The sequence below is a fragment of the Danio rerio genome, chromosome 14, assembly GCF_052040795.2.
Source record: "Danio rerio strain M-AB ecotype USA chromosome 14, GRCz13ab, whole genome shotgun sequence".
Lineage (NCBI taxonomy): Eukaryota > Metazoa > Chordata > Actinopteri > Cypriniformes > Danionidae > Danio > Danio rerio.
In genome coordinates, this window is record NC_141034.1 from 31,318,769 (window position 1) to 31,334,444 (window position 15,676).

The 15,676-nt window shown below is 37.8% G+C and overlaps 1 protein-coding gene across 5 annotated transcripts in view; it reads right to left on the reverse strand.

The window, feature by feature from the left end:
- Nucleotides 1–15,676, reverse strand: part of pcdh11 (protocadherin 11) — a 330,597-nt gene that overhangs the window by 161,686 nt on the left and 153,235 nt on the right. For all 5 annotated transcript variants that reach the window (XM_087281537.1, XM_087281538.1, XM_087281536.1 and 2 more), the window contains one exon: nucleotides 8,093–8,146. In XM_087281537.1, the coding sequence (XP_087137663.1) occupies nucleotides 8,093–8,146 (54 nt within the window). The remainder of the gene's footprint in view (nucleotides 1–8,092; nucleotides 8,147–15,676) is intronic.

Consider the following 15,676-nt stretch of genomic DNA (forward strand, 5'->3'; position numbering starts at 1 on the left):
CATCAACGGACGAGGAGACTCTAGGCTTCAAAATGATCTCCTATTCAATACCTGGAATGGTTTTGAAGATGCCTATTTGAATTATGTTCCTCTGCCCTCTTTTTTTTCAACTGACAACCAGAGAAAATCATGAAAAAATGTTTTTTGCCCGCTTTTTGCTGATTTCCTTCAAAATCCAGTGCGTTTAAAGGGATAAAAAACTTTTTTTTAACAGCTTAATTAGTACATACTGTTTACAGTTGAAGTCAGAATTATTAGCCCCCTTTGATTTATTTTTTTTTACATTTTTTTTATATTTTCCAAATGATGTTTAACAGAACAAGGAAATTTTCACAGTATGTCTGATAATTTATTTTCTTCTGGAGAAAGTCTTACTAGTTTTATATTGGTTATGGAAGCATTTTTTATTTTTTACAATTTTAAGGTCAACATTATTAGCCTCTATTCAGCTATGTGTTGAAAAAAATCTTCTCTCCGTTAAACAGAAATTGGGGGAAAAATAAACATTTATTTTATTAAATATTTTAAAAGGCACTTTTACAAAGATTTAATAAAATCAGAAAGATTAAACAGAGGTGCTACATTTTTAACAGTGTTAAAGAATTCATAACAGAGATGCCAACAGCTAAATATTGGGCTAAAATAAATCTCATATTCGGTGAGAGATGCCATAGACAGAGAAGTCTCCTATACAAAATCTTCATCAAATGACAGAAAACACGGCTCTCCATTGTTAGGTGTGCAACCTTAACAGCAAAAGGCACGTGTTTTGGCTAACTCGTCATCTTGATCCATGCTAACTGTTTTCACACACACTGCTTCACAACTACACATGACCCTATTAACTTACTCAACATCAGTCACAGGCTGTTAAACATTTTCATCATCTGTGTGATTCTCATCCACACTATGCTACACTAAACAGTATTGACTATTTCTGAAGTGATCTGTTAGCTTGTTTACACAGTGCGCTGCTATTTCTGAGAGGTGGATCGCGTGCCTGTCGCTTAAAACAGAACTTTCCTTTGACAAATGATCAACTATTATGTTACTGTTTGTCTACGTTTAAGTATTATGATTGGTTTTATAATATGTTTAATGCCCTATTTGAAGAGCAAATATATTGACATTTCAGGGGATACCTAGAATATAGTGAAAGTGATGAGAGGAGCTGAGATTTACTACTTTCAATGAATTTAGCAAATGTTTAAGTCAACTTTTATAGTGATTTACATACCTTTACTCAATGATCTGGAATAACAATCTTTGTTAGTTTATTTTTAAATGTCTGCTCAGTGAAATTAGCTAAAACAAGATTTTTCTCATTGTTTTTCACATTATCAGCCTGTGTCTCATAATAGAACCGTACGACTTCCGACTCATTTCGCCAGATGGGGTCACTCCTTATAATTAAACAAAAAAATTCTCATTTGAAGGCTTCCGATGAATCCATCTAGCATAAATGACAACTCTCTGCATCTCGCATGCTTTCAATTAAACCAGCTTCAGTAGGAAATTAGGTGAAGTTTGAAGTTTCCTCCAGGAGTTCCTCAGAGAGCCATAAGAAGAAAGAAACATGAGAGCATTATTAAAAAGCGCAATATATGAACTGAATGACCGCTCAGTGCCAGGATGCTTCTCCATTCAGCACAATCAGCAGATTACCTCCACCTGAAGAACTGGCGATTCCTTCACTTCCTATCACAAATAACACAATAATGGCCGAAAACCAGATTATGTTTGATGCTTCTATGTCACGCCGAACGCGGTTGTTGTATCGTGTATCATTAAATGCAATAACCAAGCAACAGCAAAAAGCAAATCATTTGAATCCTAATGGCTGCCATTCTGTTATATAATATCGAGCTTTCTCTGGGCAGAGCTTTCAAAAAATTAAGAGGTTAAGCTATGTAGTCAAGAGGCTAATGCATGGAAAAAGCCTTTGGACCCAAGCTGAACTAAATCCAGCGCACACAATGACACCCCATTAACAGGATGGAGGACACCAGGAATGCCTGAATCCGAAGGCTGAGCAGATTTCCAGGTGGATGGGAGTCAAGCGCCTCAGACTCCTGGGTAACTGCACTCTGCCACCTCCACTGATTTGACAAATGATTCTATATCAAAGGGCTGTGCACACATTTGACTTAATTGATTGGACAGCATGTGGCGAAATCCTTGATTGGTTTAACAAAAAAAGAGCAGGAAACGTGCCACAGTTGCAGGAAAAAAGGCGCACACTTTGTGGTGACAGGGGGGGAAAAATTAGTTCCTGCCTTCTTTTAAGTATGACTGATTAATATTGAAATGTGTATGAAAAATGAGACAAATTAATCTTGTTCTAATGCCATAAATCATCCAATCCGAGTGGGTTTACAGCTGTAATTCCAGGGGTTAGTATTCCTTTCATCTCTTCATTAGCGGGGTCAAACACAGCCAGAGGACCTTGCGAGGGGCGAGTCTATAAATGTGGTACCCTGTGCACAGACCCCGCTTTAATATGGCTGTAAAAAACCAACATGTCTGCCAATTAAACAGACACCACATTAACACTGCTTTTGTAATTACAGCCAAGCGAAGGGCTGAAACAGACCAAATGGAGGACCAAAATTGGTTCTCTGGTCAACAGTTTTTAGAGATACAAAAGCAAAATGTTTATTGTTTTAAAATGATTATTTAAATATTTAAAGAAATACTCCTTTTTTTAGATTAAAATTGTCACAAGATAATTCTAGCAATGAATGCATTCATAATGATTATTGTAGTGTGTTAACAGTTGAGTTTCACAGTCTTTTTAGAAGCGACAAATGCAATACAGTAATTAGACGTAATTATATACAAGGAAAGAAAAACTGTGGCAACAAACATGTTTTTTTAAAGAACTCACTGATTGTGTGTTTATTTGATTAATATTAAATGTAATTAATATATACACTGTAACCCCCCCCCCCCCCCCACCACCACCACCACCACCAAAAAAAAACAAAAAAAAATTGGCTAAACCAATTGTAACAAATAATTTAAGTTCAAAAACTAATCAATATGAGATCTGTGAAGTTGCTCCATAATGATGCATTTAATTAACTCATTACCTTTAACTATGAGTTCAAAACTCTTTTCAAATGAGTAGGATTAACTTTTGAGTTAACTACACTCATTTCATTTGATAAAGTTGACAGTCGGGTTTTACAGTGTACATATGTTTGATACAATACAGCTAATACTTTTTAAATATTATTGTATTGCATGTTTATGTGGTGCTTTAATAGTGATTGCTGCTGATTAATTATGAGTTTAATAATTTAAAAGAACTTGTAATCTTTTGCAACAATATGAATGCCTTTGGGCAACCCGGTGGCACAGTGGGTAGCGCTGTTGTCTCTCAGCAAGAATGTCTCTGGTTTGAGCCTCAGCTGGGTCAGTTGGCATCTCTGTGTTGAGTTTGCATGTTTTACCCGTGTTAGCGTGGGCTTCCTTCATGGGCTTGCTCCAGTTTTCTCCAAAAGTCCAAAGACATGCACTATTTACCTTATTGTTAGCGTACGAGCGGGTGCAGCCATTTGTATGTTTCTGGCTCGAGACTTTTGGTCTCATTCATTAATTCATTAATTTTCATAAGTTAAAAACAGATCATTGTGCTGCTTGATGTTGCAAACTGATATTTTCTTATTACATTAATCTATTTTGTCTGTATAGTCATGCAAACACTTGTTTGTAGAGTAAGAAATTTGATTAATAAAGAGACTAAACTGAAAATAAAATGAATGAATAAATGAATGAGTGAGTGAATGAATGAATGAATGCCTTTCCTGTTAGTTTGATGAAATAAATATGATTCTTCTGATAAAATATGCAACACATAAGCAATCATTGTGTCCAAGCATGTTTTAAAATGGAAATAAATTCTGAACAATTACCTGTGTTCAGCTTCCAACCCTGATGAATCAAAACAGCTATAAATATCCTTAACACAGATGCATGCACACGCAACCTGCTTCATGGCAGGCTCTGAGTCGGGCGGCCAGTGTACCTTTTCTCAGTTTGACATGAACATGCTGTGCTTGCTAGTGACAGGCTCAGCATAGCCCTGCACCCAGAGGTCACAGCTGACCTTTCCAATTGTGAGTTTTTCCAGCTCTACAACATGTTTGTCTGAAGATGTCCACCAAAGCATCCTCAGGCACCACGCTGAGACGGCGGTATGGGTTCGGGCAGTTTGCTGCTTGTCTTCCAGCATCACGCCTACTCCCTCCTGAGTGGTGCATGTATGCGAACGGAGCCCCTTAACAGAGAGCACGCCGCCTTAAGTTTTGCATGCTACGAAGGCTTAATTGCCGCATGACTAGCCTGTTGTTGCATGGCTGGGGGGATTTCCATTTATTATCTAGTATGAATCATTTTTAAGATGCGCTTATTCACCACCGGTTCCCCCAAGTTCAAAACACCATTTGGAGTAGGATGTGGAAGAGCGCACAAGGGTCACTTTCAGAGCAGGGGGAAAGAGAGGAGTTGACGTGGTGGAAAGAAAAAATCAACTATCGCAGATGGAATATGTGTGTTTGCGCGGAGGGGTACGTCAGTCGCGCCATGCCCAGATCAGGCGGCTCGTGCCAGGGTTCCACAGGCTTCACACACAGGGTGGGAAGGGTCAGATTCTGCACTCCATCTGCCATCTGCTCAGCGTTACGACGCCTCGACGGCTGCTAGGGTTAACTCCAAGCCTTGATGAATTGCGTTTAAATACCTGCAGAATATCAGCCGGGTCGACGATGGGATCTGCAGAACAGACGTGCCTGCTGTAATGTCAGACAAATGATCAGTTTCCCTCAAGTCGGAGCCACTTCATCAACGTTAAGCGTTGAGGTGTACCATCCTTCACGTTCTGATAGGAGGTCTGAAATTGGGACTCTCTCCACTTTCACTACTGACCTATTGTGAATCGCAGTGGCTGGAATGAATTACCGATGAGAGGACAAACGCATAATGTAAGATATTATTGGGGAATTTAACAATGCTCAGGCCTCAGGGACTCTCACAATGTAATGTATGGCCTTTGGAGTACAATTGCTATGGAAACTGGAAGCCCTGGGTGACCAAGTTGCCCACCCACACGGACAGCCGTTAATCATCTTCACTCCAATCCTGGCACAGCAGAATTTGGCCAATGTGTCAAGCAGCAATTATGTATACTTAGTGTTCTCTCCACCCCCCTCGGCTTCGCTCTCTCGTTCTCCCGCCATCCTTCTCTTCCCCTCTCCTTTCCATATAATCATGGAGCTTTTAAAAGCTCTCTGTTCATTAGCTCCCTTTCATTGTGAATGCATACAATACCAGCAAAGAAAATAGGAGCGGTCTTAGTGCCACACAGTACGACATTCCTATTATAGAAATCATATCTAACCGTTTAGCCATTATACTTTGGTTGGGTGCTGAGTGACACGCCAAATTACTCCACTGCTCCATTGCTTTCTTTGCATATTGGTTTGTGCAGATCACAGGCGCTAATGGGAAGCGACGAGACAGAGATTATGTTCTGCTGGTCGCGGGGAAACGTTAACGCCATCACAAATCGGTGGCATCCCTTCATTACCTCCATCCAGATCAGCTGTTTCAAGGAGAGCTGACAGCAACATGGGAATTGCAACGCTCTCCATATTTCAAGGACAAAACGTTGCAGGCTGGGTGTCGGGCAGGTGAGTTCGAGCGCATCAGCACTGTATAGAACGTGTTATTAGAGGTGATCTCGACAGGGGTGAAGCGCGCGGGTTTGTGTGAAGGACGGGTCAGCAATTAGAGCCCCGTTGTGTGCTGAGAGGTTCAGGACAAAGCTGATTGCCTTTTTCATACATCTCACAACGAGAGCCGGATGATTTGTATAAATATTTTGCAGTTTTGTTTTGCACCTTCAAGTCACTTTTGATGGCAGTCGGTACATTAGGAGTTGCCGAATTGGACCACTTGCTGACAGGCTGTCAGATGTGCCGATGCCTGCCTTACACTTACTTTTTTTTTTCATTTTGTGAGGTCTTTACTCTTGACCTGCCCAGTCAACCAGAAAAGGACATGAGCACTTTGGCACATTCGGGGTTATGGACTGACAATAGTGAGAGGTTTGGCAATATAACACATTATTGCATTTCACACATACTGTAGGCTCCATGCAAAACTGCACAAAATCCGAGGCAGCCATCTATCAAATAGGAGATGTACTTTCTTTTTCTTCATCTACGCAAAGAATACGACTGATTCTTGTCACTGTTTTGGTAAATCCTGAGCCCGAAAAAGCATGAAATCACAGATAATTCGACATCTTGTAGCAATACTACGGTTTAATTCAGGGCCTTGTTTTCAACCTGAGATAAGACACAATAAAAAGGAAATATCTACTGTCATGCTTCCTTGCTCTGGTGCATGGCTGAGAGAAGAAAAAGACATGTTGTTCTATTTCACAGATCCAAGCAAAGCACAAAATGTTTTTTTGAAATGCTCACAGAATAAGATGATCATGATACATGAGCACCAATTATATAACAGCGGTTCTCAACTGGCTTGGCTTTAGGACACATATCAAGTGGTGGTAAGACACAATAGTTACAAAAGTAAAGAGAAATGGGAATGATAACAACTTTTTTAAAATGCACTATTGAGTCACACACAATCCTCCGGCTTAGTCCCTGAATTATCTGAGGTGAGCACAGTGGAATGAACCGCAAATTACTCTGGCACATGTTTTATGCAGCAGATGCCCGTACAGTCACATTAAATGTACTATTTTCTGATTAATATTAGCAGGACTTGAAACGCCTAAAATTATCTATTTTAGGAAGCACAATTTATTAGTTTTATATTGGATCTGCATTAATATTGGATATGTAACAGAATATCAAATCTGTACTAATAAAGTAATAAATACCAAAAAACAAAAATGAACATTTTTAGGATGTTATATCTTATTTAGACCAGGTGGTATTTGTAGTAAATCATACAACCCTATACAACAGCCTACTGTCTCATCTAAATCTCTACTGTGTTTATCTTATCAAGTGTGTCCATGGTTGGAGCAAGCTGATACAGTGCTCTAGGCAAATGACGATCCTGCCACCCTCAACCCGAACATGAAAATGGAAGTGACCGGTTTGCTAAGTAAAGACCGGAAGGAGACCAGAGTTGTGGTGGGGTGTCGTGGATGAAAGTGAGGACCGGGGGGTGGGGTGATGGGTGGGTTGGGGTTATATGGGGGTGTCGCAGAGTTGCCTAGGTCGCCTCTATGGACACGCTGGCCCTGAGTGTGTTCATGTGGATGAGGTGATTTTACATCCATTGTCCAGCTTTGACTATAATTTAAATTAATGCATTTAAACTTTGTTTAAATCATCACACATTGTCACACAGTTTTTTTTTTTTTTACCTTAATGTAATGTAAAGTGTATTTTTATTTAGCACATTCATCGTGTATGGCCATACACCCAAAGTGCTTCACAATCATGAGGAGGGTCTCTCCCCACCACCACCAGTGTGCAGCATCCACTTGGATGATACAACAGCTCACCACACACCAGCTATAGGTGGAGTGTACAGGCAACGATAGAGCCAATTTGATAAATAGGGGTGTTTGGGAGGCCATGGTGGTTAAGGGCGAATGGAGGAAATTTGGGCAGAGGTTTCAAAGCTACACTTTATGAGAAGTGTCATGGGATTTTTAAATGAATACATCCGAAAGATGGCACTTACTGACAGTATAGAGTCCCCTTCACTTTACTGGGGCATCAGGACACGCAGACTGCAGGGTGATTGCCCCCTGCTGGCCTAACCAACACCACTATCAGCAGCAACCTGGTTTTCCCATGTGGTCTACCATCCCGTTACTAACCAGGCTCAGCCCTGCTTAGCTTCAGTAAGTAACCAGTCTTGGGCTGCAGGGTGATATGGCTGTATGATATGGTTTGTGTATTACAAAAGACTCATTTTGGGTTGCAACCCACCAGTTTAGAAACACAGATCTACAGAGGAGCAACATACTGTAGAGACTTTATCACCCACTGAAAATACAATGCTTCTAAAAGGCAGAACCATTAGTAAGACAGTGATTTACCTTGTGAGGGCACATGGTTGGGACAACAGGGAATGCTTTATCCGGGGTCTGGTTCTAGAAGAAAAACAAATGGGTCTGTATTAGTTATTTTAGTTAGAATAAAACAGTTGCATTCAAGGGCAGTTCCTATAAATTGCATGTTTCGTAATAAGGGAGAACAAAGTGACCTATTACCTACACTTATTCTGAAGAAATGGAAAAGCCAATTGAGTGAGTAAAGGTTAAGGTCATCAATCTGCACTTGTGCAATATACCGTCAACAGATGGCCACAGCAAAACTTCTCCTATTCCTCCACTCACTGCACTGAAAACACGAGCATATACACATAGCGCAGGCTTGATAACATATGCAAAGGTTCTCAAGCAGGATTTCATTAACCAATTAACATATTGTAAATATGGTGCTACATCAGACTGATACATGGAAACCAACACTAAAAAGGTTGCGCGTAGGTAAGTCAACAAGGCAACAACAGATGGTCCTGCTGTTTGCGATTATGCATGATGCGGGCCTCTGCACACTGACAAAAGCGGCGCAGGGGGAAATGACCATCTTGAAGTGACCTCGCATACATATGAGGAAAAAACAGCAGTCAAACCCACACGGCGGGGCACAAACTTCTATCTCGAATACTTGTGGGACACCCAATTGATTCCATGCAGGTGCTGCCAGTCATTCTCCTACATCCAGTTATCTTCTTTTTGTAGGACTAATGCTCTCTGACACTATTAATGGCTTCCTTATGGTATCAGCAAGAGAGATGAAACATTGAGCGGTCCAGACTTCAACATCTATATTTCATCAGCACTTAGAGGAGTCAGCATTGGCTGTGTGGTAACCTCACTTCACACCCGCTGTTGGGTAAAAGACAAACACTGCGTGGTCAGCCCTAGGCATGCAAGATAATAGAAATGGGGTTTGTGACACTCCTGCAAGGATGAAACTCCACCGAGACATAGGTTTCAGAAATTTTACACGTTTTTTTGCACAATTGACCAATTATGGAATCGTTCTTCCCCTCTTCAGCCTGCTTCTTGCACTTCTTGAGACAGTTTTTTTCCTTTAATGAGGGTGTTTTAAACAATACATGATATCGTAACCTGAGCAGAGCTGGCACAGGAACTCAAGTAGGGGGAGACTAATAAAGCACACGTTCTCCTGGTCGCAAGGGCAGCACAGAGGACACAACATGTTTATTCAGGAGAATCGCTGTCAGCATTGCTTGCATTGACCTGTGTCTGCTCTGCTTTGGTCAGTCAAAACATTTTTAAAGCTTTTGTTAGGACCAGCATGATTTAAACCGTATAAACCACTTGGCATGCTGAGGATCATTCCAGCATTGAGGCTATAGGAAACACCTATCACATTTGATAAACAAATTGCTTGTGTAAATGACTTGAATGAATCAGTTGAGTGATTTCACTGACATGATCTTATATATCAGCTTTTTTTTTTCTCATGAATTAATCAGTGTGGTTAAACTAATCAGTTGAATTGATGCTCAAATGACTCACAAAGACATTGTTAGTGTAATAATAAAGGGACTTTTTACAGCATTGACAATGGAGATTTTTATTTAGTTTATTAAAAAAGCACACGTAAATAGTGCTATTCCACCTAGCCTGCTTTACTGAGGTGAAGTTGGTTTTATATTCACATTGGTTCCTTTTTGAACAATGACAGCCTGTGACATGGCCCCTATACTGTTTACCATGCTACTTTTAATATTCAGTGTGAAATAGTATGCAAGTATGGCTTAGTAATAACTAAGCATATAGTAGTCGCTATAGCACAAAGCGTGTGAGAGAGTGAGACCAGCGATCCTTGCATGCATGACACATTGCACAATATGACACGTTTTGCTTGCTAACTACACAACTGAAAACATGCTAGATATAGTACAATTTTTTGTTCGGAAAAGTATTATGAAGTACTATAAAGTTTCCTAACTGGCAAATGACATTATTCAGTGGGTCTCTGTCATCTTTAATGTGTGCATTCGTGATTTCAGGAGACATGGCTTTGGACGGCAGGTGTTGGACTGCGTTTCAAATATATTATGCTAACCGGTTAGCATTTTGGCAGATTACCTACTGCACCTTTTATTATTTTAAGAGTGTAGGGCAGGGGGGTCTAAACTCGGTCCTGGAGGGCCAGTGTCCTTGAGAGTTTAGCTCTAACCCTAATCAAACACACCTGAACCAGATAATTAAGCTCTTACTACATATACTAGAAACTTCCTTGCAGGTGTGTTGAAGCAAGTTGGAGCTAAACTCAGCAGGACACCGGCCCTCCAAGACCAAGTTTGGACACCCCTGGTGTAGGGAGACTGACTGAATGACATAATTTGTGAAGATTTATGGGGCTAAATGTGCTTTCACATACTTTGCTTTCAGGTTAGTGTACATGTTTGTAAATTATTATGGATAATGATGTATTTTTGCACAAATTATTATCTTTATATAATTAAATCTTAAAGACAAATATTTTTAAGTTAAAATAATGCAGATGGGTTTAACAGAAGCGCTTTTTTTTAGAATAAGAAAATGTATCTTTTTTCCTCTATGGAGAGAATGAGTCGAGATTTATATTTGGTGCCAAACTGTTATGAATTGTCTACAAACTGACAGGTTGGAACGCACAAACACAGACAGGCAATACAAACAGTGAAAAGTCCAAAATCAATAAAAGTCACAACATCTGTTTTGCTGGATGGCTCATACAGAAGCTAAAAAATAAATAAATACAAATGTAGCCTTACACTCAGAAATAAAGGTACAGGAGCTGTCACTGGTGCACTATTTTTTCAAGAGTACATACATAAAGCCTCCATAATTGGCTTGTTAAGTCATGACGTTTGGAATACTGTTTCCGGGTCCAAGCGGCCACTCGTTTGAATTGAGAAAATATTCATTCATGACCACTTTTAAGTCCTATCACACATTAAAGTGAATTTTATATAAAATCATGGTGTAAAGTGGGGGTCACGGTACAATAAAGGGGGGTCTCCTGGTGATTTCCAAAAATCTGTTTTTTTTTTTTTTTAAACCATAAGAATGACCATATTTTATCTATAACCTACTAAAAGGAAAGAAAAAATTAGTAAGAATAGACTTGGGTCTATTGGTGTGTGTGTGTGTGTGGACCATTGCATGCAAGTTTCTGTATTTATAGCCATCTCAGAAGATATTGGGGGTCGCGAGTCACTGGCAATGTTATTTTGGGGGTCACAGGCTGAAGAGTTTGGAAACCCCTGGTGTACACAACAGTCTCTGGACTTGCTGCATCACAAACGACAAAATTTGAACAATTTATAAAAAAAATAATCACTTTCTGGCCATCTGATGTTATATATAGCGATCGTGATTTTCAAAAGTATTACATCGCTTTGTAAACGTTATTATTACCATTAGATGAGCCTCCTCATGCAGTTTGATAGAGTGCTTACATCCGGAAGCCGCTAAGCATGACGTCACACTTAACAAGCGGATATTCAAAGGTCGTTTTTAGGTACATTTAGGCACTAATATGCCCCATTGAGTAAAAAACTAAAATATGTTTCATTTGAAAAGGTACTGAACCAGTGACAGCTCCTGTATCTTTAATTTTGAGACTGTATATGTGTTTAAAACTGCCTTCTATGTTCATTGTTTGACTTTTTAAAACAAGTTTGTATAATGCATAATAAATATATATATTTAGAAATAAAAACTATTTTGTCTAAAACAGCAGTAAGCAATTGTTTTATAGAACTTTTTTTTATAAAAAGCAATGTCAAACCATGCTGTAGAACTGCATATTAATTACCGGCTGGCGTCACGCCGATGGCTGAATCACAGTCTTGCTGATATCCAGCACAACACCTTTTGCTAGTGTGATATTATTTAAATAAACCGGCCAACAGTTATGAAACAAAAACATATTGAAGAAAAGAATGAGATCTCTTTTAAAGAAAACTGCATTTGCGTTAAAGCTTTATTTCCTGTTTAATGTTTTGCTCAGCCACGGTTAATGATTTAATATGACAGGTATGCTGCACGGAGTGTATTAACTTGTCCTGCATGTTTAAATAATATATGATCCCATTAAAATCTGACATAGACGACAGACACACTCACACACATGCACGCCACTGGGGCTTTATTCATTTGCAGGTACACAGGCACCATTATCAGGCAGAGTTGACCTGGTGTGTTCAAATGAATGGCCTTTCTGTAATGTGCTGCGAAATTATACGTTGCACTGAAAGCCTAGGCTATGCAAATGCTACATAACTGCACTGGTAAAAGCCAATGACTTCAGAGCTCCGCTGTTATTTTGGAGAGCAGATAACTCATGTGAAATAACAGCGGATTGAGGAGAATGCCTTTCAAATGTCGCTTTTTTTACTCCTCAAAAAAAAAAAAATCTTTATTGGTATCTTCCATTCTCCTCGTCTCCATCTATAATTCATGCATCGACAGTAAACTTGCGAAAGCGAAATGTGATTTTGTCAAGGTTGTGAAGTGCAGTCAAATAAACATGATGGAAAATGCCAGATAGAAGGGAAAATTTATTATCTCTTCTCATTACGTGTTACATCTTTGCTTCGCGCTACCAAGACAAATTAGTTTTTATCGAGACGCCAAATTGCTAATATTAAACCTCTCTGCTGTTCCTCCCCAAAACAAGCAATGGAAGTGATTTCTTCACTTCACTCCGCTGAATGTTTTCCACTCCAAATGGTAGTGGAGAGAGAAAGAGAGCGAGCAAAGAGCCGTAATCTCCTTGCCAGCAGTGTTGAGGCTGACTGGCGCTCAATGTGCCATCGCTATAAAGGGGTGCTCTTTGAAATGACAGCCTCCCACAAGTGCATCAAGACAGAGGTTTCTTGCTCCTGGTGTGCTCATTTGCTAAGCAGTGTGAAGTCCTTTATTTTTGACTGGTCTAGAGAGCTGAGACATCTCAATTAGACCTTTGTAATGAGGCACAGGTACAGTATGCTGGCTTTGGCCATTACTGCTGCATTGGACTGTGTATAGAGAAAAAAAAGGTCTTGTCGTTACAAAAAGCACAGCAGGTGGTTTGGACTACGAAGCGAGTGCCACTTGTGTCCCGTTAAGAAATGCCATGGTCAAGTGCTTTTGGGAAGTATTTATGAGTTGACAAGGCGTGATTATGATTTCAGGTGAGTTTGGGTAATTTTACAACTTTTTATTTAACATACTATGCATAGACATAATATTTAATAAGCAATGTGGATGAAGTTTTTTGTTAAGACTTTAAGAAATGATTCCCACTATTTACAACTGGTTTATTATTAGATAGTGGCTGTTTATTAGTACTTATAAGGTTTTGTATTATACATCCCTCCTACAATTACTAAAAAAAGAATTAAAAAAAGATTGAAAGACGTTTCCTTAGATTTTTTTTTTTTTTACGTTAAATGGTTATAAAAGCTAATCTTATAAAAAGGAATTATGTTAACTTGTTTTATTTATTTTATTATTTTTTTTTTTACAAATTTAAGTTGATTGAACAAAACAATTAAGTTGTCCCCAAAAAATGTATTTGAATTAAGTAGTGAGTCTCACAGACACTATTTTTATCAGTGGTGCTGCTTCTTGATTTAAGATCACATTTGCGCGCATATTGGGCCATCTCAATTGTCAAACCCTGCTTAAAAAAAAAAAAAAAACTACAATATTAAGAAAATATTTTCAACCAGCCACAGAGGCCAGTGTGAGTGGCTTTCTAACCCAATAATATCCAGCTGCAGGCCCACAGAACCACACACGTTTTAGGCACACACAATCTGGCACACACAAACTAGGCAAATATGGTTACGATGGATGTTAATGTTATTACCATCTTTTTAAACATCATCATCGATCTATTTTGATATATGGTTAAGAAAAATTGTACACAATAACAGTAGTGTTTACTTTACTTTCTTTCACAAATATTGCGATTGAGACAGGCGAATGAGGAGCGTTGTTTCCAATCGCCATTCAATTTAATAGACTGAACAGTTTTCTATCAGTCATCATAGATGATCAGTCATTATTATCTAACAATAATATGGCAGATACTCGTTTGCTGGCCTTGCTGAACGATCTAAATTGGACAGGTTAAATTCATATAATGGAATCATTTATAATGAAGGAAATAATAGCAAGTTAATATAGGCAATAATAAATTTTATATGTAATAAAAATCTTTTTACATGTAACAAATGTATAACACTATATTAATATTTTACTCGATTTAATAGTGTTTATTTGCCTAATTTTCTAAAAACTTTTTAATTAATGATTTCCCACATTAAATACTGTAGTAATTTATAGTAAGCAATCTATTGTTTTTAAACAAAAACAATTGCAATAGAAACAAATTAACTATTAATAATTATTTAAAAAATAATAAGTTAATATATATATATATATATATATATATATATATATATATATATATATAATGTAATATATGTATAAGTAACAGCTGTGACAGTTTAGTAAAAGATAGTAGTTTATAATCAGATGATCAGTTAAGATAATCAGTTTAAAACTATATTATATTGTTTAAATGATTAACTATAGTAGGCTAATTTACTTTGATGTTACCCATTATTGTTTGCTTTTTATATTTTACAACAAAGTGATTTTAACCAAGTATGATAAGATTAGGATCCTGAATTAGTTTGTTACACTTAATCCTACAATTAGACAGTCTATTATGTTTTCTTTGTTTATGTGGACACATGAATAAAGTCAAAGTGTCTTTAACCAATTATTTTTATTTACATAATTTGAGTTCAGAAACTGCAGAGATGTTAAAATGATCATTATGATATAATAATAATAATGACTGAAATGGGAAACCATATTTGTGAAATTCGTTAGGTGGCGATAATGCTAGTAACCATATATGGTTTGCCTAAATCGTGTGTGCTGGATTGTGTGTGCTTAAAACGTGTGGTTCTGCGGTTCTGCAGCTGGATATATCTCGTCTAACCCGCCACAGGTGAAATCTACCCACATTTGGCGGCTGTTAATGTCAAGCCCTGAATATAAAACATTGTATATGTATTTCTTGAAATTTTAATTGGGTTTGATTTTTTATTTTTTTGTTGTTTGAAACAAATTGATATATTTTGTTTAGCAAGGATACATACAAAATTAATAAACTTCATATTAATTGCCAGACTTTCACATTGTTAGATTTTTTTTATCCTTATGATGTTATGTTATAATATAATGTTAATTTGAACTTTATATTAATTAAAGACTCCTGAAAAAAATCCCACAATTTTAAATAGAATGTATATCTTGTACATAAAAAGTATGCAGTGTATATAAAAGTGTGTATATACAGTATGTTCTATTAAAAAATATGATAGCTTTATGTGTCTATCCATATTAAATCTTGTGCATCAGAACATCATATTATAATTATTTCTGAAGGAGTATCTTCTGAAAATTTATCTATCATAACTTTCTCAATTACATTCAAATAGAAAACAGCAATTTAAATGTGTAACAACATTCCTGTTAGTATTGTTATAGTCGTCATTTTCATGATATTTACAGAGTTGATGAGCATAC